The 25548-nt window shown below is 42.5% G+C and overlaps 4 protein-coding genes across 6 annotated transcripts; 3 read left to right on the top strand and 1 right to left on the bottom strand.

The window, feature by feature from the left end:
* Positions 1–1685: 1685 nt before the first annotated feature.
* pcyox1 (prenylcysteine oxidase 1) lies at positions 1686–8998 on the bottom strand. 3 transcript variants are annotated; one of them, XM_031577539.2, is made up of 8 exons: positions 8791–8998; positions 7766–7915; positions 7285–7491; positions 6852–7026; positions 6386–6597; positions 3821–3973; positions 2816–3517; positions 1686–2360 (listed from the first exon to the last, which is right to left on the bottom strand). In XM_031577539.2, exons 2-7 carry the CDS (start codon positions 7875–7877, stop codon positions 2847–2849), a joined length of 1530 nt encoding a protein of 509 aa, XP_031433399.1. In that variant the 5' UTR covers positions 7878–7915; positions 8791–8998; the 3' UTR covers positions 1686–2360; positions 2816–2846. The 3 variants fall into 3 exon arrangements, with proteins under 3 accessions (XP_031433399.1, XP_031433398.1, XP_012669756.1); XM_031577538.2 differs by having other exon boundaries at positions 1686–3517; XM_012814302.3 differs by having other exon boundaries at positions 1686–3517; positions 8850–8998.
* Positions 8999–9682: 684 nt separating this feature from the next.
* Positions 9683–12843, top strand: surf2 (surfeit 2). The gene is made up of 6 exons (XM_012814250.3): positions 9683–9876; positions 10099–10250; positions 10556–10659; positions 11210–11407; positions 12480–12616; positions 12729–12843. The coding sequence occupies exons 1-6, from the start codon at positions 9802–9804 to the stop codon at positions 12816–12818; spliced, it is 756 nt and encodes a 251-aa protein (XP_012669704.1). The 5' UTR covers positions 9683–9801; the 3' UTR covers positions 12819–12843.
* A 128-nt stretch (positions 12844–12971) lies between these two features.
* LOC105899083 lies at positions 12972–16226 on the top strand. The gene is made up of 2 exons (XM_012826252.3): positions 12972–13387; positions 13808–16226. The coding sequence occupies exon 2, from the start codon at positions 13867–13869 to the stop codon at positions 15664–15666; it is 1800 nt and encodes a 599-aa protein (XP_012681706.2). The 5' UTR covers positions 12972–13387; positions 13808–13866; the 3' UTR covers positions 15667–16226.
* A 269-nt stretch (positions 16227–16495) lies between these two features.
* Positions 16496–24991, top strand: surf4 (surfeit 4). Its single transcript, XM_012816453.3, has 6 exons — positions 16496–16697; positions 20289–20475; positions 21417–21493; positions 21740–21783; positions 21946–22132; positions 23488–24991. The coding sequence occupies exons 1-6, from the start codon at positions 16650–16652 to the stop codon at positions 23752–23754; spliced, it is 810 nt and encodes a 269-aa protein (XP_012671907.1). The 5' UTR covers positions 16496–16649; the 3' UTR covers positions 23755–24991.
* The last annotated feature ends 557 nt before the right edge of the window (positions 24992–25548 follow it).

The raw sequence follows: 25548 nt of genomic DNA, 5'->3' as shown, positions 1-25548 counted from the left end.
GTCACAGAGGTTCATGAAAGGTTAGGAGGATAAGGAGTAACACCCCATGCCTGTCTTCCTCTTATTGCTCAATTTTTCTCTCACAGTGCATGTCAGAATACAGTACAAAATGAGTACACCTCAAGTACTCGAACACTGCAGCATCAGCCAGCACAGTGTCATTTTGTGTGAAAGTTAAAGGCCAACCTCAGAGTACAAACAGCCAAGGAACAATCCACCCTGAAACACATTTAAATGGCTTTAAGACAAAGAATAATACATATTTTTTTTATGAAATTGGATAATTCACTAAGTAATTGCCTTTGTGGTCTGTAACTAGGCCGGTCAAATGTGTCCTCCATTGACAACAACACCTTGTGTCTGTGTCTATTAGGGCTGTCAAAATGGCTCAAAAATGACGTTCGAATATTCGCTTTAAAAAAACACATATATTCGAACATATTCGAATTTCTGGTTGCGCATTAGGCACGTCAATAACAGGACAAATTAATACAACGAGACATAACTACTTGTATAGGTAATTTATTTAAGTTTAAACATATTTAACAACATATTACCTACACAAAAATACGTAAATTAACTCATGGCCAAGACCGCAGAGCTTGCACACACTCGCACTCTTTCTTTCTCCCTCTCTCTGCCTCTCCCGCACCGCCTCGCTCTCTGCGCATAGCGGTTTAAATGAACGACAACAAGGGATACGGTACCTCGGTTCCAGTACTTCACAGAACTCCCTGAAGCCTATCCCATCCACCACACTGGTCGGCTTCATGTCCTTGCATATGAACGAAATCAATTTTTGCGTGCAGGCCTCCTGTCGTGCCGCAGGCAACGAACTTGTGACGGACGGCGCAAAATATGTATCCAAACGTGGCTGTTTCGCTGAAGTTCCACATATTATGCCGTATTCACTTGGATGCACATTTTGGAGATGTAGCCTCACGTTGATAGTTGTTGAATGGTAAGCTAACGCTAGCTTACATAGCTTACACACTACTTTATCTGTAGGCTCAACAAGTTTACAATCAACTGCCCAAAATCCGAAATATTTCCAGACATCACTCTTTAGATTTTTGGGGGTTACAATCACTTTCTCTGCTGCGGTCAAGCAGGGTTCTGCACTTTCTGCCATCTACCACCAAGTCAACTGTCAGCAGTGAGGCAACTTGTTGAGCCTACAGCTAAAGTAGTGTGTAAGCTAGAGTTAGGTTACCATTCAACAACTAGCAACTTGAGGCTACATCTCCAAAATGTGGAGATGTAGCCTCAAGTTGCTAGTTGTTGAATGGTAAGCTAACTTTAGCTTACATAGCTTATACACTACTTAAGCTGTAGGCTCAACAAGTTTACCATCAACTGACCAAAATCCGAAATATTTCCAGACATCACTCTTTAGATGTTTGGGGGTTACAATCACTTTCCCTGCTGCGGTCAAGCTGGATTCTACACTTTCTGCATCTCGCAAGTCAACTGTCAGCAGTGACTCTGTGCCAGACAGTGAGACTCCTGTGACCTGTCCCTGATCTCAGGCGCGCGCCCACCCGCAAAGCAGACAGTGCTGCCGCTGTTTTTTTTGTTTTTTTTTTACATTCGAATATTAATTTTCACATTCGAAATTCTATTTTTAACAACTATTCGAATATATATTCGAATTTAGAATATTCGTTGACAGCCCTAGTGTCTATATAGTCATGACGTTGTATTACATGCTGACCTGTTGAGCCCTAGTATGTTTAGACTTGTTTGTCTTTATGCTTCACTTTCGGTATGATTTCAAAATGGCGAGTCAAGAATAAAGTCTTTCTCTTGATCACTGGAGCTGACAACTAAACTGTTGGAAATTTCACATCTCGAATACACTTGTAAATGTAGTACAAGAAATAGAGTCACACAGCATCAAATATGTGTCTTAAAACAGCTTGGAAGTCTTTCATGGTGGATTTTTGTATTACAAACCTCTTTTTTTATTATGACATCTAAACTATATAAAAGTTGGTGATCATGGAGGACCACTGGTCTGGTAATTAAATTACAAACAATGTTCACTTCTAGCTAGCACTTCTAAGGTTAGTACGTTAGGTCCAGCAACAGCAGGCACCAGCATCTGTTTTGTTTTAGTTTTTTGTCCCTTTGTTGTTTTGAATTTTGATGAATGAACCCTTCCAAAAACATCAAAGCTGCTCTTCCTATTTGAAACTCCAAAAGTTGTGTTTCGTGGACAGAAGGGCTAATATTTAAAGCCACACTATGCAACAATTTTCATGAAACATGGTCATGTGAAGGACAGATAAACTCATCGGTCATTCCCACTAGCCGCCCAGGCTCTGCACGATGTAGCTCTGTGGTGTAGGAAGAAACACCTAGCGAAAATGTGAGAAAAAGCACAACATCACCAACTGTATCACCAAAAGACACCTTGCTTGCCAGCTTTTATCAGTGCCATTTGGGCTCTTGGTGGTGTTTGTGAGGATTTTATATGGCTTTTAGTTTGCTTGATAGGTTTAGATCAAACCTCCTTACTTTAAGTATAAGAATAGTCGCTACTGACACCAACAGATTTATCGGTCTATTCTCTTTAAAATATCCTTTGAAATCAATGCTTTTGCTCTGTTTGCCTGTGGCATATTCGTTTAACTATGGCTGTCTTCTGGTGGATGTGTTCATTCATATCTGATTATGCAGCACTACTTTAGGGATAATCATTGGGGATGGGGGAATAGTTTTAGGTGGCTGTGAGCGTTTGACGAAACTAACAGAGGCAAAGAGAGTCACCTCACAGGCACATCTCCATGTCTCCTCCTCTCCACCCCCTTACCAGCGCCTGCTGTCCCCTTGCCTCCACGCCTCTATAGCTCCCCCCTCAGGCGGGTGTGCAGGTCCTCCTGGTCCACCTTGGGTGCCTGGCCGTGCCAGCGGTGGTGGGCCAGCAGCGCCAGGTTGCGGGCCGAGATGGCGCTCATCTCCATGGCGCTGGCGGCCCACTCCATGGCGTTCAGGTAGTAGAGGTGCTCGTGCAGCTCGAAGGGCGGCGTCCCGCGGTGTGGGGGGCTGTACGCTGGGTACGCCAGCCAGCGTCTCTCCGACACCACGTCCCATGACGCGAAGATGGCGCTCAGCTGCTCTTGCGTAAGCGGGCGCGGCGAGAACACCTTCCACACGCCGGGCTGCGACGCCGGCGATCGCACGTAGCCCGGAGGGATGCTCACCGGGTCCAGGGAACTCAGGCTTTGAATGTCCAGCCACTTGTGGTCAGTGGTGAGGATGTCCGAGTAGAGGAAATGGGCCGGGTCTGCGCCCGAACCCAGGTAGGAGACGTTGAGCAGGCCGTGCACCAGCGTGGCCACCGTCTGGTGGTAGCGACCGGGAAAGTGGGAGGGGACGAGCGGGGAGAAGCCCACAAAGGCGATGTCCGATAGGCCCTGGTGCAGGGGCGTGGCCACGATCACAATGTCGTAGAGTGAGTGAGCTGAGCCTGATTGGCTGGAGTAATTGACCTCATAGAGGTTAACGGAGTTACCTGGCAACAAGGAGAGCAGAAAGGGTGAGTGTGAGAGTAGAACTCTTGTTGAATGAGTGGATAAGATTATATATAGTCAGTCTACATTAGCTTACTACCTATGATCTAAAACAATTATAATTCATTACATTACAGATGATGCAAAAGTCTATGATTACTGGCTAAATTTGATCCAATTTTATCTCCACTCTAACTACAGATTTAAATATTATGTTTCATGATACATCAATTCACTGTAAAAACAACAGGCCTAAAACCTTGACTAAAACTGCAGTAGGAGAGTTGACTGAAGCAACTTCATACCACTCTTGGAGGATCTGTGCTTGATTGCGATGGCGGTCACGCGTGCCTGGATGAGCTCTGCCTTGCTGTGGTACAGGAGGCCGGAGCACACCCTCTTATTGCCTCCGTCCACTGCCCACAGCCCTGAGTCCGCCCCGGCCAGAGACACAGCCCCTGCAGGACCCACAACAGCACCGGCTCACACTTCTCCACAAGCACAGGAGGAGGTCTACAACACTTTATGAGACTATTTCGTGGCCAAAAAGGCTAATATTTAAAGCAACACTATGCAACAATTTTCACATTAATATTGATGATACATGGTCATGTGAAGGACAGATAAACACATCTATCATTCCCAGTAGACCGCCCAGGCTATGCACTATGTAGTTCTGTGGTGTAGCTAGGCACGACATCGCCAACTGGATCACCAAAAGACACCTTGCTTGCAAGCTTTTATCATTGCCATTGGGCTGTCGGTGGTGTTGGCGAGGTTTTTATATGGCTTTTAGGTAGTTTGCTTGATAGTTTTAGACCAAACCTCCTTACTGTTGCTTTAAGTATAAGAAAACTGGCTACTGGCAACACCTACCGATTTATCAGTCTGTTGTCTTTAAACTATCCTTTGAAAGCAAAGCTTTGGCTCGGTTTGACTCTGCTATATTAGTTTAACTGTTGTTGTCTCCAGGGGTGCAAACTCATCAGGGATGAAAAAGGTGACAACGATGCGAACCCCCTAGGAGGGTCCGGGGCATGCTCCCCGGGGAATATATTTTATATATAAGAACATTTTGCACATTTTAAAGTTCAATGCATCAATCTGGTGCACTTTGACAACAAAATTATGAGGCTAGATCTATGAAAAACATTGTGCTGTTGTAAACAATTTTGTGCTCTGGTAACAGTTTCATCATAAACATTCCTGTGTTGAATGTTGCCACCCACCCCAATACCCTCCCGACCACCCACTCCAGTCCACTTCACCAAAGCACATTACGTCACAGATCTCCATCAGGTATTAAGCCAAAAAAAGGGCAAACTATAGGAACAGAAAATCAACAGAGGCTGCATCAGGCATGGCCTAGCTTCTCCGTGTTCTTGAAAAACTGTGACAGTGGGAACACATATTCTTTTCCCTTTACATTACTCTTTGAGTCTAGCTTGTCAGGACAAGGCTCATTTGCACCTGACTCCTAGTTGAGCCACAGTAATGGCATCCTCCTCCTAAAATTCTCTCATTCTGAAACCAAACTGAAGTAGGAGAGTGGTAAGTTTGTTCAGTTGCAGTGAAGCGCCCGGCAGTAGAAAACGAGTCAGTGCTTCAGATTACATACACATAGGGACGTGCGGTCAGGGGAGGCAGAGCCTCATGAAAAGTAAAAGTGATCATGAAAAGTAAAAAACAAATAATGATAAAATAAATATTAATATGTATCTACTGATCTTTGCTTTAAATTTAATTTTTGTATGATTCCGATCATTTTTATAATCAAAATCGCTGAATTTGAACATGTCCTGTTCAAACAGAGGCGACTCGCGAGGTGAGGCAGCGACGAGCTGCGCCTCATCTCAGATTGTGCAATCCCTCACACACTGGCTTGAGCGCATGACTTTTGCTTTCTCATTGTTTGTCATCACTGAAATACTTGTAGACACTTTTATTATATGTCGTTTGTATCCATATAATAGGTAATGTAATGTATTTCACGTATGTGAAGAAGCTATTTAGTCTTGCTGATCTGTCATAAAACCACAGTGAAAAAGCACATAGGGGAGGCAAACCTAACCTCTGCCTCAATGAAGGGGGCGTGCGATAGCCTGGAAAATGGACTTCCAATCCAGTGAAGTGATAGATAAATACATAATGGGAGACCAATGCCAGAGCTAAAAGGTTTGCTTCAAACGACAGGACAGAAGATAACTTTAGCAGGTAAACTCCGGACCAAACTCGGCTGACGGCCATGTCTTTTAAGTAAATGTAAATTTTTCGGCGTTTTCACGCTAAGATTTTTCAAAAGTTACAGAGAAAAAGACACTGTTATTGTAACCAGCAAAAATGGTTGATGTGATTTGCGAGGCGTCTGTCAGCCAACTGTCTGACATTAGCACGTTAGCCTACGTTAGATAGTATAGCGTTCTTGAAGCGTACCAACGTCACACGTTACCGTAAATGCCATCTAAAAAAGCCTGCTCGAAACCAACGCTTTCACGCGAAAGACATGTCTTGTAATACACCTGTCTATTACGGCATCGAGGCAACTACCTTCATAGATATATATAAAGCCTTTATATATATATCTATGGCTACCTTCCATTTCAAACAGACCCGAAATAAAAAGTGTCATGGTGACATGGGGTTGGCCAAACGAACAAGCTTGAAAGAAATATTCATGACAGCTTGCGTTGGCAGATTACTTGGAGCCCCCCCCCCCCCCCTCTAAAAATATTTTTATTGCAGATCTACACGAATCACACAAATGACCTATTTTGGATCAAAAACGGCGAATTTCGCCGAAAGGTGACGAGTTTGCACCCCTGTGTCTCCTAGTGGATGTGTCTAATTATGTCTCACTATGCAACACATACCCACAAAACCATTGATGCGGACACTCTGGCCATAATTGACACGAGTGACAGGGGCCACAATGTCATTCAGGAAGCTCTGAGAGAAGCCCTCCCCCATCATGGCTTCCTCCAGTGTCTGATTGGCTAAGGTGAGAAAGGCATCCCCACCCATCGCATGTAAGAGCCTGTCAACACTGGAGAAGGCATAGCCAAACTGCTGGTATTGGTAGATTCTGTGGAAACGGAGAGAGGGAGGGAAGGAGAGAGAGAGAGAGAGAGAGAGAGAGACAGAGAGAGATGGATAGATGGATGGTGTAAATATGTATGAATAAACTAATCAACTCATCAATCATATCAAAACAATTTTGAAAGATAAGAAAGCCTCAGTCAGTCAATTTTACATTAAGGTGATCTATGATGAGATCACATGTGCAAACAAAATGTCATTCTACTTCCTTTCCAGAGTATGCAGTTGACAGTGATTCACCTCATGAACTTGTCCAGAATGCCTTCCACCCACATGTACATGCGAAGGAAATTGAACCCATATCGCCATAGCAACCGCAGGATGTTGACAATGAACCAGTCACTCTCCTCGAACATCAACTCCTTCCCATCAAAGATGGCCATTTTAGAGGGCACATCCTTACGTGGATTCAGCCCTACAATATAGATCATGGGGAAAAGTTTCAATCAGAAATGTCTATCTTATATAATACATTTAACAATTATCACTGTGACTACAGCTGTTTTCAGGATGTAACTCAGCAAAAGCCTGGATTGCTCACTGAAAACAGAAATGTGTAATTACCATTTTACAATGCAAGAGAAATTTCGATACCCATATCCCGTTCGGTGCATTCATTTAAAATGCTTTCACCTGCCCTACTGATCTGAGATTACTACTAGACCATCCTTACCTAGTTTATCCACAAAGTGCTTCATGTGCAGGTTGAGTGGGTGGATGATGGCTCCTCCTGTCTCATACTCGGCTCCTGCAATGTTTTCTGTGGCCAGACGGCCCCCAACCGTTCCTGTCTCGAAGATGTCGATCTTTACGCTTGCTCCAAACTCCTGCCGCAAAAAGTATGCAGCGGCGGTGCCTCCGATACCTGCTCCAACTATGGCTACAGATAGGGGACAAAACAGCTCTCAGAAAAGGTTCCACTTACATGAAGTAACCGTGGAACACAGAATACTGCTTCTGTAGTGCCACTAGATGAACAAAAGAGTGATTTCATATTACATTTCAAGCAGATATAAATGTAACACTTCCCTTCCTAGGATTAAGGATGATTACACTGCATTTTGAAGCAACAATCTATTTCAAATATGTTTTGTACATTCACTTTTGGACATTAGATCATTTCATGTTATGAGAGAACATATTAGAGAGCTAACCAATTTTCTTGGGTTGATCTCGGAGCTCTGGGGCAGAGGCAAGACCTCGTTGACCAAACTGACAGAGCCCCAGGAACACAAGAGTTCTGATTGGAAGTTTTTGTTGAAGCATTGTTGGTTGATTTATAAATTCTTTAAAAATACTGACACCTAGGAGAAAAAAAGACACAAAACATAAATATGACAGACAATCAAAGATGAACTGAAATACAGTTGTGTTTCGACATAATATATCAATAATCCCTGCTGAGAATATAACTTGAAAATGTACAAGGGCACCCAACAGAACATTGGAGTTCCTCAAAAGTCTGTGCTAAAACCAGGCTTAAACGTGGATACAGACACCAGTACAGTTACTCAGTGGTTTAGAAAGGAGGAAGTAGTCAAAGTAAGTCTAAACGGAATCAACGTGAACTTTACTCCCATACTAACAAGGACCCAGATCAAAGTACATCAGACAGATGATATACTCAAAAAAATACAATTAACGCCACATCGGCGCAACTCTAATATGAACACATCCACAGACATATAAATGTACTGCCCATGTAACGTATGACATGGAATCTACTTCAGGAATTTGCTTGTAACGTCTGGGTGCAACTTCAGAAGGTTTTAACATAGCAAAGACGTTTGATGACAGCTAGACATAGAAAGGCACACCAACACAAAGCTTGTGCGAATTAATGTGTTTGAAACCTCATTCCGAACACATCATTTCATATAAGCACACCTCACTAGACAAGTCACATTAGCTAAAGCAGCAAGCTAGTGTTATGGTGGAAAACCTTAGCTACTTTTACAACACACCGTAAAGTTAGCAGTTCGCTAAGTGGGTCAACTAACATAAATATCACAAATATATAACATATTCAGACATTTCTGGCATGTTAGACTCATTTGAGGAGCTATACATTCTAGTCTTACTAGTTACAGATATACAGTTTGTAACCTTACTTCCACTTTCCTAGAACAACCGGTACTATGTTAGCTGGCTAAGATTAGTGATATGACTTTAAACTTAACTTGCTGGCATAACTTAATGTCATGTTCATCACGGAATCGATTCCATGTCACCACATACCATTTTCATAGAAGTATAAAAAGTTTGCAAGTCAAAGTAACTTTAACATTTAAGCGCTAACTACAAAGTAAATAGTGAGTTCGAGGTTAGAATCACACTCCTTGTCAGAGAATTTCTACTAGAAGACGGGCTCTGGCAGGATTCACTAGCTTTGACTCATAACGAGTGGTTTTGACAATCGCTGCTTACCGCCACCTATTGAATTGGAGTATACAATACTACTCCATTTTACGACCAGCATTGCTTCACTAGATACAATTAATTAGCCCTTGTTTCAGCTCGGCTTTAATACATATTTTACCCAGAAGATTGTCATTAAAATCAATTCATTAACCTTGTGAATTTACCAATTATATAATATAGTTTGTGAAGGACAGTTTCTGTAGCAGCAAACAATACACAACAAAATAACATGCCCCTACACAGTGTCACCCTTAAAGTCCTAATGCCATCAAAGGTGCACATTTGCCATTGCTTCATATGGGACTAAGGTATAGGCTGGTCTGATTCGTTGATTTTGTTGCTTCACAAAGAATATGCAATAATTTGGAAGCATGAAGTGGTAAACTGTCCTGTAACAAAGTGCACTTTTACCTTATGCCCAATGAAAAACAGATTAGGTAATAAGTACCTTGCGTAATTCACATATTCTTCATACGTTTTCTTACTTATTGTTTTATTGTTTACTTGATGTTTCTGGAGAGTCCCCAGTTTGTTGCATGGTTATGTACATCACTGAGATTATGTTAAAACAATTATAAAAAACCTTTATTTTGATGACTTTGCTACTAAGCTTGACCCGGAACTAGAGTACTGCAACAGTGTTGTAATGATGCCGTCTTCACCACACATGTCTCACCTCATGCAGAGAAGTAAAATTACGTGAAATCTTCATGTTGCTGTAACGTTTTTTTTTTTACTATTCCAAACATTGCCCGTGATACACGTGAAAATGGCGGATCTACCAACAGACCTGAAAGATTTTCTCCAGAATCACCCTTTCCTTCAGGTCATTGACGCCAACAAGGTTTGCACCTAAATTATTTCCTAAAGCAGATAGATGTGAAAACCTAGTTTCTCTCTGGACGTTTTTTGCCATGATCTTCCTACCGTCACATCCTGGTCTTGTTAATATAGACCACAGCTTTAAATTACAATATTATTTTCTGGTTAATTAAACATTGTTGACCAAGTACGATGCGTATGACAAAGTTTGGGCTCCTTATTCACTTGAATTATCATACCTCAGATCAAATGCACCTTGAATGGACACGAGTTTCCCTGCAACCTGATTGAACTAAAGAACTTCACTTCGGGGAAAAAGTTCAAGAAGTTGAGTGCGGTTGCAGAATTTGACTACAGTCAGTATGAGCCCCACGTGGTATCAAGTAGGAAAGAGCCGTAAGTAAACATTGCATAGTGGGACGTTATTTATGTGACCGTAAATGTTAGTACGACGTATAAGTTGTTTGTAGTGTGTTATTGGGCTACTTTATAACGTTAGCTCTGTCACCACTCACCAGTTCTTGTCAAATGTATTTTGCCTGTTCATTAACATGTGAACTTTCATTATTGCATTGCTGACTACAGCATTGAATATATACAGTCATCTGTTACATGGAATGTCAAGAAACATAATTGTGTGGCTGGCTCCTGTGCAAAAGCCTTTAAAAGCACACTGTGCAATTTATTGTTGTATCCCACAGCAATCATCTCTTCTGCAAGCTGACCCTTCGACATATCAATCGCCTTCCTCACCAAGTTCTAAGGCATGTCAATGGGAAGCGGTTTCAGAAAGCGCTGCAGAAATGTCAGTATTTCTCCCTCCTTCTACCACTGATAATATGACCACTTGCCATTGGTTTCTCCCCATCACCTCCTTTAAAAAAAAATCTATTCAAGATACTCAGGCAGTTTATACGTTATTAAATTAATTGTAATTATAAATACATTCATATCATCTGCTCTGACAAGTTTTTGATGGCATCTGTATAGGAGAGTTCCATGTGGTGTTGTAGCTCCAATAGGTACTTACACCACCATGGTTATAAATTCAATTCTCAGTGTAACGGTAGCCAGTGTGTTCAGTGCTTTGCAGTAAGTAAACCCCACTCCCCGACACCTTAACCTCCTTGCTAGCACGCCCGCCTCCCTTGTCCAAGGTTGCGAGTTTGAATCCAGTGCGGGACTCTGCTTCTCCGCACAGCGCAGGTTACACCAGGAAAAATACATACTGAGGACATGTATGCCTTCTCAGTATTTATTGGAGAGCGTCAGTAAAATGAATGAATGGCATTATTGTTCTTAGACGTGATTTTGCCAGGGCTTGGATCTAAATCTTTTGTCGCATACCTGTGCAGACAAAGAGTGCCAGCAACAGGGAGTGGCATATGTCCCTGCTCCTCTCCGGCAGAAGAAGCGACCCAGAGACGCAGATGACTGCAAAAGTGAACGACAGAACAACCACAAGAAAAAAGGAAACGGAGAGATGTGGGAGCCTAACTCCAGTGAGGGAGAGGGCAGTGATTCAGAAGACAGCTTGTCAGACCTTTACCCATGTCAGTATTTATGTTTTGAAAATTCACGTTACAACACATTTCTATTATTCTGTTTTTTTTCATGTGCTTTTCTTGTGATGGTGATAGAAGGATTATAAAGACAGGCTCTTATACATTGGTGGGCTATAGGGATATGAAGACTTTGTGCATCAGGACATCACAGAAGCTCTGAAACCCTTTGTTTTCATGTTGCTAATTTATTAATGTTTTCAGTGCTTGAAAAGTCAGTACAGAGCTCAATACTGGCATCTCTACTGGGTGACTAAAGCCACAGGTTCCTTCTAGTAATTGTGTGTTCTGCCAGCTTTGGCTGGTTTGCAGAAGTGACAGATAATCTCATTTTGGGGAGGCTTGGATAGTATGTTGCCACTGACATGCATGTTAAAACATCTACACATAAACAAATGAAAGTTTTCTAGTGTGTTCTCTGTAGATGAACAAGCTAACTGAAAGGCAAATCCAATACCAGCTTTTTGATTAATCAGAGGTCTGAGCACTTCAGTGAACAATGACTATTGCCTTTCTCTTTATCAGTTACTAACGACCCACTAACAGATGATACTAAGACAAAGCTGTAGACAGCCAAGGTGAAAGAAGACAGGTTGTAGTTTATGGATGCAGTCAGAGACATCAGTGGGTTGAAAAGCCTTTAAAATGGAGTTAGAGTGCTAGACTGTTTTGGTTTCTCTAGCCATGTAATAAAGGGGAGAACATTCTGATACGGATTGGTCCTGAATAGGGCATTGGATGTTGTTGAGAAAAAAATAAGGTGAAACAAGCCAACTTCTTCTCTTTCACTGCTAGATAGAATGAGGACTGACCTAAACTTCTCTCTGTTGACATGAGAAGGAAAGCAGCCTTTTTCTTTCTACTGACAGGTCAGCCTGTTGGGAGTAGTTAATCGGAGGAGCATAATATGAGGTTTAGATCAAATGAAGAGACTTGAATATGGGATTTTTGCTGCTAGATACAGCTGTAGCCTAGTACGGCAAACATGGAGACAAAGGATAAATGTGGTTCTGTGCAGTGTACTAGGCTGTGATTGATTTTCGCCATGTTTTCTTCTGCACAGCAACCCTCTTTACTGTAAATGAGCCAGAGAAAACGGCAGGTGGGGAGGAAGATGGAGATGATTTTGAGACTGATAACGAGGAAATGGAGGTTTCTGCCACGGAGGAAGAGAAGCAGGGTCCACAGAAACGCAAAAAGGTTGGCAATAAAGACAAACATATAATGATCTTTTGCTATAATGGTCAATTACCTTGGCAATGTTGCTTTATTTATTGCCACTGTTAATATGATATTATCTACATTTTAACAGATGCAGTCTGGAAACTTCGAGAAGAAGTTTAAGAACAGCGGGAAGAGAAAAGGGTTTAAATTCACTGATAAAAACAGAAATGGGAAATAAAATGCTTGGCTGTTTATTGACCGATTACTTGACTGATTTGTGTTTTTGTTATCACATGGATGGTAGATAAATAAGCCTTTAATTCCTTTTTTTTTAGCTGATTTATATGAAAAACAACATACTCAATGAAGTTAACATTCTTTATAAACATGCAACATACAAAGCCCGCTGTCCTGGTCTTTCCAATATTTTTGGATAAAAGTAAAAGATTTTTTTTCTGACTAATTAAAGCTCAAGAATTTTCTTAAATATTAAAAAAAGTATTAGTTGTGGACTACTGGCATGCACCATACTGGTTTGCTTTTTGTAAGTCACACTAAGGTTTTTTCCCAGAAGACTATATTTCTTGTTAGAATACATAATTAAACATGAGAGGCTCGACTTAGCGTTTTACACCATTGTCCGTTAGCCTCTTCAGGCATGGGGTCTTTCCAACATTCTTTCTAAAATATGACGCTTCTGACGTTGGCCAGAAGGGGGAAGACTGCGAGTACAATCGCACATGTTTGCTGAAGATCTCGATTTGTCGTGGAGATAAGACCAAAATGCTAGCGTGAAACACTTTATCGGTAAGATTGTAATTCTTACTTTAATCTGGCGCCTGTTTCTTCCGTTGCATTTCAACGAGAAAGTGTTCAATTAGTGCAGTCAAATTCACGATGGTTGATATGGTGTCTTGGTCCGATGCAACATAAACAAACAAGCTAATGCAGGGAATCAGACAAAAGCGATTTATTATCATGCAGTCATTACGTTACCATCAGATACGCAAATTGCAACATACACAATCTTGCGAGTAGCAGGCAGTTTTAAGATGGAGTTTGCTGCAGCTTTTTAATATAATGGTGAACGATGATGGTAAAGGATGATGGCTAGCTGTATACTAGCATTTCAAGCTAGCCTCTCTGCAGGATGTGTAGCATCTGTTGTTGTTGCTGTGCGCGACCACTATTTTCCTGCGTCATTTGTATTTTCATTTGTATTTTCAGTGACTTTCGGTTCCGAAACCAAAACACCTTCGTCCACACATCTAAGCGAATAAGACAACATGGCAAGCTCATCTCCGCGGTTCACATGGTGTGCCTGTCGTAAGCACAAGATCCCATCCAAGGACACCCACGAGCTGTGTCTGCACTGTCTGGGCATTCAGCACGCTAAGGAAGCCGTGCTGGAATATGGAAAATGCCCTCATTGTGCCAAAATGGACTGGAGCAGTTGCATCAACCGCCTTACGAAGGTGCAGGAAGTGATGCACCGCGAGAGTCAGCAACGGAAGCACGAAGCTGCTCAGGCTGGGGCGCAGCCTAAACCCGAGACCACGACTGCACCTGTCAGCGAAGCCAAACCTGTCCAGGATGCAGTCTGTAGTACTCAGCCTGCACCTCACCCTGTGGCGGTCACCCCTGGCCCCACATCGTCCACCATGCCAGTGGTGTTCACTATTTTGTCTCCACCCCCTGTCCCTGCTGAGTCCAATGCAAACGTGGTTAAGGGACCCTTTCTGTCCCATGTCGCCATTCAGCAGTCTGCAGACTCCACTCCATCTCTGAGCTACCAGAGTTCCCACCCACTATCCACTAGTTCTCACAAGAGAAAGCGCCTATCCAAGTGCCACTCTCGCTGTTCGAAGCACTCCAGTAGGAACTATGGACATCGGAGGAGGTGCTCTTCATCCTCTTCCTCTTCGCCTTTCTGGAGTTCCTCAGACTCCTCCTGTCTGTCTGCTCTGAGGGAGAAGCAACGGCGCAGAGAAGCACGCCGATTTCAAAAGCCGAAGGAGCTGCACGACCGTCTGCTGCAGGTGGTGGAGCAGAAGCTGGAGGCCCAGCAGCAGGCCATGCAGATACAGTGGGCCTTGATGGAGAGGCGCCTAGAAGCTCTTGAGAAGAGAGATTCAGAGACACCAGCCTGCAGGGCCGTTCATGCCCCTCAACCATCCACATCCTCTCAGGGCGAGGAACAGAGAGACTGGTCTGGATCCACCAGCGATGCAGTGGTAACTGGCTCCATTCCTCTGACAATTATCAAACAGGAAGAGGAGGCATCCTCAGTTTTGTTGGCATCAAAACCAGACGCAGCTCCTGAAGCAGAGAGAGAGGGTGAGTCTTCACATCCTGAGGGTGCTGTTTCCAAGCAAGATATCCTCACCGCCAAAGAGCTTCAAAACCTCATTGCTCGGGCAGCCAAATACTTGGCCTTAACTTTCCCCAAAACATCCCCTAACCTGCCAGATCCAACAATGGCGCCTGAATTTGAGGAGTTGGTGCAAAGCACGTGGCCCAACCCAGCCAGCTCAAAACCATTCCGGGACGTATGCTCAGAGATGTACACGCTGAATGAAAGCCAGGCTCCAGCCTATGAACGCATGCCACAGGTCAATGGTTTCATGTCTGCCATTTTCCAAGCGGTCAAGCCCACGGAAAACAAGGAACAGGGCGTGCTCGCTGACCGCTGGCGCCTTACTGAGATGCTGACGGAGGGCACGTACCAGACTGCAGGCATGCTTGCCAAAACTGCCAACTACCTGCGATACTTGTCGGACTATCAGCAGCGACTCTTGGTGGAGATTACTGAAGACCACCCTGCCCAGCGTTTTGTGACTGTTCTCAACGAGCTGAAGCTCATTGGTCAGTTTAGCCATCAGCTCTCCTCTCACCAAGCTGAACTGTCTGGAAGGGCCATGGCTGCATCAGTGGCCATCAGAAGACAGGTTTGGATGGCCAAGACTAATTACACAGATTCACTGAAGGCAACAGTGGCCGACCTGCCCTTCGTTGTGAGCCAGAGCGTGGGTGTCAGCTCTGGTGGTTCGAGCTCCGGTGACAACCTGTGCAAACTGGAGCAGTAAGCTTACCTGTTCTGAGAGAGGACTACAAATACTTAATTATTGTGTACAGATACAGGCAAAGCTGTGCTGTAACTGCTGTTTTTTGTCTTGTGACGCAGCTGTGTTCACTGCCTTTGGAAATACAAGGATTACAGTAGCATTATCCTGAGATGTAACCCTTTGACACAGAAAATGTAGGGTTTTGTAAAGAGAGACTGTACTTACACATGGTCTCGTATGGTGTTTTGTCTTTTCATCAATGTGTTTTAAATACATACTCTTAAATATTCATATTAGAAATAGATAATTATTTACAAATAAAAGACATTCAACATTTACACATTTAAATCCATGATGTTCACATGTTCAAGATCTGGTCTGGCAGTATCCTTAGCACATTATGTTTTCCAAAATGGAACCATTGTAGACCAGTCCTGAAGCTATTACTGAAAGGCCTATGATAAGAATTTAAAATGGATTTGTATCAAACATGTTCATTGATTTTGTCTTCTACCTCAGTGTCCCACTTCTGTAGGTCTTAATTTTTAAGTCTTTTAACCATTAATAAAAATATGAAGTTATGGTGGCGTGCGCCGATATGTTAATTACAGGTTTTAAAAACTGACATCCCCAAGGTTTACATATCGCATATTTGGAGTATGTTCACTGCGACAACAATGCAAGCGCCATAACATGTCTCCAAATCAGCATTGTTTTGCGAAATAGGCTATCATAATGATTGAAAACAAATGCGTGTACTTCTATCCACTTCAAATGAACACCGCGGTCGACCACTCTGGATTATCGGCATACGTGGCATGAAACAGTCGTAGTAGCGATGCAAAGGGAATATCGTCGCCACGCGAAGCATTGTGGGGAGGAGGCGGCCTAGTCTTCAGAGACAGGCAGGAACTGGTAGATTTTGTGGTGAAAGAATTTTCTAAATATTAGTAGAAATCTGGTGTAACAACGCGTTTCAGCAGTAAGCCTCGCAATTATCAGACATGGGGCAGGAAGAGCTAATGAATACGGCTGAAGACGTGGCGGATCAGGTATTTGTTATTAGCGACATTTCTTAACCAAGTAGATGTGGGAAAGTGGAAACAAGCTGCACTGCATGAATGAGATTGGCTCACGTTAGCTCAGTTGTTCTATGTAGCCTATGGGCCTGAAGTGTTAACTAGCTATCGTATGAGGACTGATGTTACAGCTAATGTTAGCTGGTTATATGCTCGGTTCGTCCGGTGAAACACTGGAGCAGAAATAACCCTCGTTTAAAATGACTGTAACACTAGATTTCACGACATTGATGTCAGCTTGCTAGAGTAATGTTCAGATGCTTATGCTAGCATTATAGCTCGCTAGCCAAGTGGCTGCAGAATTGGGCTTGCTAGCCTGGATAGTCCTTCGCTAATGCGGCTGTAATTAAGTGGATAGCCTGCAATACAACTCCTACCCATGCAAATCTGATTTCTCCATTTGTAAGATAAGGACATTGCCTGGAATGCGTAGCGTGTATTGTAATAGCATGAACATGCTTAGATATAATTATACTGGACTTTGCTTCATTTGACGTTACACGCATTTCAATGAGCAAAACCGTTATTTAAAAGTTACCCTGACTTAAACATAATCAGCATCTCATCACCTAACGTCAGTGAAGTATTTAGAAGGCCAACTAACTAGCAGGTGTTTACGAATCAGTCAGTCAGGTATAAGTTACTAGCTATTCTTGCTAAGTTACTGTACTTTTTGGTAACGTAATTCTACGAAGCATGACTGTCAACAGTGAAGAGGTGTTAGCTGTCGTTTTCCCTAACAACTTTTTTTATGCGCGTACGTTACTTTTTTCGATAAGGACCTAATTTTCCGGCTAAATTGGTGGTAACGGTAAAGTTGGTTAATTGGCTTGCTAGACGTCAAGTCCACCAGTCAACTGAAGTTGCCAAGCAAGCTAGTGGGTTACCATTACCTAGCCTGCTAGGGTAACATATCTTAACGCTACAATTAGCTAGCCTGTAACATATAGCGAAGCCTCTTAAAACAACGGTATGTCTAACTTACTTCTATAATATAGTCAAAGGGTTAGATTCTTATGAATAGGTAAGTCAGTCTGGGAAAGTAATTTCGAATATAGGAAACTGATTTCGCTAACATTGTTGTCTGAGGTTGGTGGATAACATTAAACATTACTCGAAATGTACAACTAAAAACGTTAAGATGACTCATTGCTAACCTGGAAAAAAGTTGCAGTTGAGAACCGTTGCAATGAATGAGAATAGTCTGAAATCTAAAATGTTGGTATTTTGCTGTAACCGTATAAAACGGTTGTACTCTCAGAAGTCTGTGAAATTACAACTTAATGATTGCACAATATATGCGATGTGTGTATTTGGGGGAGGGTGGCTCGGGGTGTGTATGAAAAGAGCTTTTTAGCATTGCTTGTTGCCCTTATGAATCTCTCAAGCCAGAACAGGATTGAATTAAAACCTGATTCTGAATTGCTGCTCGAGTCGAAGCCTCTTATAAACTGCTGCAACACTGACCCCCACTACAGAAAACGCCATTTCAAGCCATTGTTGTCATTCAATTAGCTATATGCCTATAGTTGAGCTTAATAAAACGAGCATTGTGTTTGCAGTTTGGGAAGGATTGGGACCAGCATATGGGTCACTCTTCGGGTATGAGTCAGGGAACATCTGCCCTGGTGAAAGCTGTAGCTCTGTGGATGTAACTAGAATCCATATGACATTCTCCAGTCTATAAAGGGAAAAGTGTCAAGATCCTCGGCAGTTCAGGTTACTCAGTTCCGTTTTCTCCTGTCTTGTGTGTGGATAGTGATTTCACACAATATGGCAGTAAATCAGTATAGTGTAACAGCCAGTTCCTCTGTGTTTACTATCCCTATTTACTCCACTGCAAAATGGAGGCAATGCACTAGTTCAGTATGTCACTGATTTTTTCAGTGGCCTGTGCGGTCTGTCAGTGAGTGATATCTTGTATATTCTCGCCTCCAGTTTGCACAAAAGGTTGAAGGGTGACATGAATGAAAATGTCATCTAGTCATAGGTGTGACGCAGGCATGTTATCTAGGCCAGGCTTGCTTCAGCTTCTCCGTATCAAAATGACTGTGACTGCAAAGCATGTAGCCTAATTCACGGTTCTTTATAGCCTAATATCTTCTAGGATATTGGGCTTTTTTTTCATTGTGACTGAAGCACAGGTGATTAGTCTTGATCTTTTAAGTCTTGTGTAAAGGTTTATAGATATTGCGGTGAAATCACTGCAAGATAGAAAAGATAGAACAAACAGCCATTTGAAATATGTCAAAATATTTGTCCCTGCAGTCCCTAACATGTTTAATGAGTGTTAGATTTATGTAGACAGCTTTGTTTGTCAAGGGTGCTGGTTTGACTGTGTTGAAGGAATATGAGATTGGTCCACTACACACACATGCCAAAGGGTCTGTAAGCCATAGCTTATGAAAACGCCATGCCATGCTATGCTATAGAGGCACCTCCTAGACATTTTCACATCGTGTTTTGGTAACAAGAGAACACTGCAAATTCCAGAGCCAAGTAGACCTAATAGTGGACTGTGTCCCACGTTGCCTGACATGCAGCTCTGGAGTAAGAATTCAGAAAGTGGTGCTGATTGGCTGTTCAGGCTGCAGTTGATGGGTGCATGGGGGACTTGTTGAGCAGTGATTGGCTGTCTGAGTTTGGCAGTGCTGATGTGGACTGTTCAGTGGGAGGTGTCAGAAGTGGGAGGCAGCACTCTTTGTACCAACAGAGAAAAAAATTCACAGGAACACATGGTGGATCTGCATATATCTGCATAGTACTAGTAGCAGTATTCATAGTATCTTTTAGTTTACTGTGAAATGAGTGGATTTATTATAGTATTTTATTAAATTATGAAAACCCAAGGAGCTTTCACCTTATGGCATTCAACATTTGATTAGCTTTTTAAGTCCTTGTATGTTTCAGAACTGCCTAATTATGTTATTCTGACTGGATTTCCCTGTTGGTAATTAGTCATAACCTGATTATGATGTATGTTTGTATTTTTAATAGATGGACTCCAATGTGTGTCATTATTTAGGTCAGGCTTTCAAGGCTCCTCTGCTGTTATATTTCCAGCTCCAGCTTCCAAGTACCAGCTTTCATTCTCCGAACTGGTTTCCATGAGCTTTTCATAAGACTCTTCACATGTCTGTTGTAACTGTGTGCAAGGAACTTGTGAGATCTGATGGTACAGATCAGTAGAAGTTTCACTGATTTCTGTCATTGCTTTTGGCCACAACACAAGCTGCTCCATTTGCTTATCAAAATAAAGTACCGGTAATCTAATTTCGAATCACTCAGGAAATGACTTAACGCGTTCTGACATCTGCTGTCTTCACAGTTATTCTGGCTTCGCAAACAGTTTGTAAAAATTACATTATATTAAACGGGGTTTCATTTATGCATACACAAAAAATTGTGTTTACACCCAAACAGCATCAGTTCAATAAGTATCAATTTGTGCCACACAAATGAACAGTTACTATGTCGTTGGTTATACAAAAAAGGCGCTCTCTCTGTTTGTCATGATCCCCCATCAGCCCTGGCTAACCCAGGTTCTGGTCCTTGTCTCTGTAGTTCCTGCGGGTGACAAAGCAGTACCTGCCTCACCTGGCTCGCCTGTGCCTCATCAGCACCTTCTTGGAGGACGGCATTCGCATGTGGTTCCAGTGGAATGAGCAGAGGGACTACATCGAGGCCACGTGGAGCTGTGGCTACTTCCTAGCTACCTGCTTCGTTCTCATCAACCTCATAGGACAGCTGGGTGAGGGGTGACTTCCTGCATCATCTATGTGTGAGCTGGGGAGCATCATGGGAAGCCTAGTTGCTCCCAGACCTGTCCCTGGGGGACTTGTAGCATTGTCTGTAGTAGGCGTAGAGATTGGGAAGAGGGTCAAAATGGAGAATGACATAAAAGAAAAGGTGCTACTGGAAACTTCAGACACGGAAGAGAAAGGAAATCACCCCGCAGGGACTCCATTGAAACATTTGATTTGATATTCAATTATTATCCTACATTATTAGCCAACAAGAGCTGGTTAGAACATTGAGCATCATCAGGTACCCTAAAAAATAAGTGATTTTTAACTCTGGTTGTTTTGGCCTAATATTTCAATCCTGCTTTTCATTATTGGATGGCTGTTTATCAAACTCTTTGTAAGGAACCGAGGAATTGTTTTAGAGCATGCAGAGACTTGAAATGCAATTAAAAACTGCACGCTACACCTTAAAGCCACACTACCTACTTGATCTTGGCTCAGAAATTCATAACAAATTCATAACAAAACATTGCAACAGAATTAGGTGTACCGCACAATACTACCACATAGCCAGACATCATATAGTCTTTCGTTTTTCTATGTTATTTATTTTTTCATTCTCAATTATTCTCATTCATTGTAACATCGAATACTGGGTGGAGGTTCAGACTGTTTGCCTGTTTTTTTACCATGGAATGGCAAATAGGGGAAGGAAAGGCCTAAAGAAAGTGAAGAATGTTTGACAGTGGTTGCTGATAAGACTGGTTTTCCGAGCAATTCTGAGTAGTGAAGAAGCAGACCTCGCTGATAGTCTTCAGTACTGTGGTTGAGAGAAGTGGGAAGAGAGGTCATGTCTGTTATTGTAATCACTTCTCTCTCTTTTACTCTGCCTACTGAGACACAGTCTAACAGCTCTGATCTGTGTCTCTCTCTGTCCCTCTCTCAGGTGGATGTGTCCTTATCCTCAGTAGAAATTTTGTACAGTATGCTTGCTTCGGCTTATTTGGCATCATCGCATTACAGGTGAGGGTGACTCTTCGGTTTTGTTGATGTCTGATTTGTTAATTCGTGAATGTGAGTTGGGGAAAATTCAAGAACTATAGTAATTTCATTACCTTTAACTACAAATAGCTCTCCTTTAGTTACAGATTAGTATTATTTAATTGGATAAAGATGTTGAAGATACAATGGCTGATTAATTTTCAAAGCAGAATCCAGGTATGTATCACCATTCCTTTGAAAGTTAATAAATGTCCTCTTTCCCTCCAGACCGTTGCTTACAGCATCTTATGGGACTTGAAGTTTTTAATGAGGTATGCCGTCACACGTCTTCCCCTCTGTCTGTGCAATGCATCCTGTCTTGACTTCAGTACCTCTATGGTTGTCGTTGTTGTTTGGAGTGTCGCGGTTGCTTTCTTGTTTGCTTGTCGCTGTTGTTTGAAGTCGTTGATATTCATTTATCTGACCTCTCACAGGAACCTGGCCCTGGGTGGAGGGCTGCTGCTGCTGCTGGCCGAGTCGCGGTCGGAGGGGAAGAGCATGTTCGCCGGCGTGCCCTCCATGGGCGAGAGCTCCCCTAAGCAGTACATGCAGCTGGGGGGGCGCGTGCTCCTCGTGCTCATGTTCATGACCCTGCTGCACTTCGACTCCAGCTTCTTCTCGGTGAGGCACAACTTTGGGAACTTATTGGGGGGGGGGGGGGGGGGGGGGCACTGTGAGATGTTCATGGAGGTATTCAAAGTGTAAGATTATGGACGCTCTCTAAGTTACGGCAAACTGTTGTAGTGTGTCATGTTTGTCAGGGTGGCTTTCTTGTGTTGGCTCAGCGGTTTACTCAACCTCATGTTTTTCACATGTTGCCACCAGGGGGCATGACTGTATAAGGAGCTGCCTCCTTAGAATAGAAAAAAAGACTAGGGGCCGTAGTTCGACAGTGGAAACAGCCAAACCATATCCAGCCATATTCCACCGGGTAGAGTTGTCTTGAACTCCCGTGATGAGTTAAGAGGTCTGTCGAGGCGTGGATTGTTGATATAGGCGTGGCAACATATATGTCTCTGATGGAAATCATTTGCATGTGCCAATCACAAACTATCACTTCCCAAGTCTGACCTATTTGGCAAAAAATGTCACGTATTGGAGGAGAGGCACATTAGGCCTACATTTCCTTATTAGGTTTGCACCGGCTTCCTTGCTATGTTATAGGTTAATGCAATTGATCTATTTAGAATATCCTCGAATGTCTGTTGAAACATTTCAGCAACGATGTCAGCTATACATTTTTCATTTCCATACCTATCTCCGAAATTGCAAATGTCTTCCATTAGACTGATATAGATTATTTTAATTGACTTATGTTTGTTACGTTCATGTTACATCTTACATTCTAGGCCTGAATAAATTCTCCAGAATAGACGTGACCTGGGCTGTATTGATCTCGACCAAAATTACGTTAGCTTTTTATGGCATAGCTAGTGAGCAAAGGCTAAAAATCACATACAACGATGTTGTTAGGGCATTTTAAAATACGTCTGACAAGTTACAATTATGTGTCAACAAATGTAATTGTTCTGAGTTACAGAAGAAGCACTATGGTTTATGCCTTCCTTTATTAAGCGGCCATGGAAAACACCGTCTAGAATACGCTGCAATATTGGCATTTTCTTACATTGTAATTTGGTCTAACACATTCAGTTGAAAGGCTTGCTCGACAGTGCTATTGGTTGTCTTTAACCAAACCTTTCCCTAATTAACTTCTGCTGAGAAATGTGTATTAATTGAATATATGCTGATAGACCAGCACCACTACCTGTGTCAATACCGTGTGTATTCATGAACCTGTGGACTTCAAATCCTTTCATCATTAAACAGTTTTGAATACATATATGCTAGTATATTCACATGAAGCTATTACTTTTTTTTCCAATTATGATTTGATCTGTTGCTATTTGTTGCAAGATATATTTCTCTCTTCCTAGCTGTCTTCAGTATCTTTTGTCCATTTTCCTGTCTTGCAGATTCTGCAGAACATGGTGGGCACAGCCCTCATCATTCTGGTGGCCATCGGCTTCAAAACCAAGCTGGCCGCCCTCACCCTGGTGGTGTGGCTGCTTGCCATCAATGTCTACTTCAATGCCTTCTGGACGGTGCCTGCCTACAAGCCCATGCACGACTTCCTCAAGTACGACTTTTTCCAGACCACATCAGTCATTGGCGGCCTGCTGCTGGTGGTGGCCCTGGGGCCCGGAGGCGTGTCCATGGACGAGAAGAAGAAGGAGTGGTGAAGAAGCACTGCGAACCACCACCACCACCAACACCACCTCCACTTCTACCACCACTGCCCGGGACACACACAGACCCCAGGATCCTGTCCTCCTCGTCCTGATCCTGCGTCCAGATTCGTGCCCTTGAGACGTGAACCAGCGTTGCACACTCAACTTTCAGTTACAGCATTGTTCCCCCCCCACCCCAACACTTGTCTTTCTCATCCACTTTGCTTTTAAAAAAAATAAAATGGACATAAGTTCGACCAGGTGAAATACTGGCGTTTTTATACACCTGTTACTTCCTTCTCCACGTTGTCAACACGGCAGACAACTAAAACAAGACCACTGCAATTAGATTATTTTGCGTTGTGGGTGGTGTTGCAATAATCATTTCTTTTGTTGTTTTTTGCCTTCTGTTGAATCTGTGAATTTCACCGGCACTAAATGAGCCCCCCCTAATTGCCATAACAGTGGATGGTGGCTTTTAATAACACGAGGGGGAAATAGGACGTTGGTGATGGTGGTACATGTTCATGACATAACCTAAATACATTTCGTCAAGTAGGGGAAGAATTGGTGAGTCTTCATCGGTTAGTTTATCGGATTTGGCGTCCTCCGTTTCAGAAGTGCACAGCTCCATTTTCCTTATTTAAACTGAGCACATGAGTCATGAGGTTGCTATATCGATTTGAGGCGCTGAGCTCAAGATTGTTTTGCATTTCTGTCACTTTCTCTCCATCTCTCTCTCTTTCTCTGCCCCAACCTTCATGTGAGCCCCATTTAATACGTACCTGTGTCCTTACGTTTGGCTGTAACGTGTTCACTGAATGACAGTCAATGTGTTTGAAGCTGGGGGTCTTTCAATGACACACTGAAACGCTTTAGGTTAAAGCAGAGTTAATGCGTAACTTTCCCAACTTCGAACATTGGAGCAGAACTCACTTTCGGACTATTTCTACTGTGTGTTTTTGGTAAGCACCCGCATCTAGACATAAGTGTCAGATCAAGGTAGGAAATGGGAGTTTACAGTTGCAGAAAAAATGCCATATTTTATGAAACTGAAAATGCAGAGGCAAGCCAAACCGGACAGAGCACCAGTTCACACCCGCTTTTGTGTCTTGTTCAGTGTTTTTGCTGTCTAAGAAGATGAAATGTACTCATTGTATTGATTTTCAGAAATTTATATTGTACTTTTGATTTTCTTTTTTTGTGAGATCATGCCGGAGAATTAAAAAAAAGGCAAAAGGAAAACAAATCTAAATCCATTGTCATTATTGCATTCATGTTGCCCTCACTGTAGGTTTCTTAAAGATGATTAACGTATTTTTGTGAAACATTTAAATATCTTTTTTTTTTTTTTTTGTGAATGTAACTTACGATCCTGACCTGTCCATTTTGTAATGAAACAATTGACGCTCTAGTTAAGCTCTTAAATCTTCACTTTCCCAGAAATGGTGTATTTACATTTCTACAGCCGACCATGCTTCCCTTCTAAAATGTTATGGCAACCAGACAAGAACCTTGCTGCATGTTGTCCAACCACTGGTTTAAATCACCCCCAACTTGATTAAGTTCCCATTTTTAAACTCTGAACCATCTAAATCTGCCCTCAATACATTTAAGTTGTAATGTGTCTCCAGAGGCACTTTTTGTCACAGCTGTCTCGAGATACACTGTGTAGTCTGATTAGATATGTGCAAAGTCATTCTGAATTTTGATGTGATTGTCTTATTCAAGTCATTCTGAAACAAATATTGCGTCTGGAGTAAAGCTGAATTGAAAACGTGAAATATGCGTCCTCTGGCTATGATG

The sequence above is a fragment of the Clupea harengus genome, chromosome 12, assembly GCF_900700415.2.
Source record: "Clupea harengus chromosome 12, Ch_v2.0.2, whole genome shotgun sequence".
Taxonomy (NCBI): Eukaryota; Metazoa; Chordata; class Actinopteri; order Clupeiformes; family Clupeidae; genus Clupea; species Clupea harengus.
Note: the sequence above shows the minus strand (reverse complement) of the source record. Positions and strands in the feature narration are given on the sequence as shown.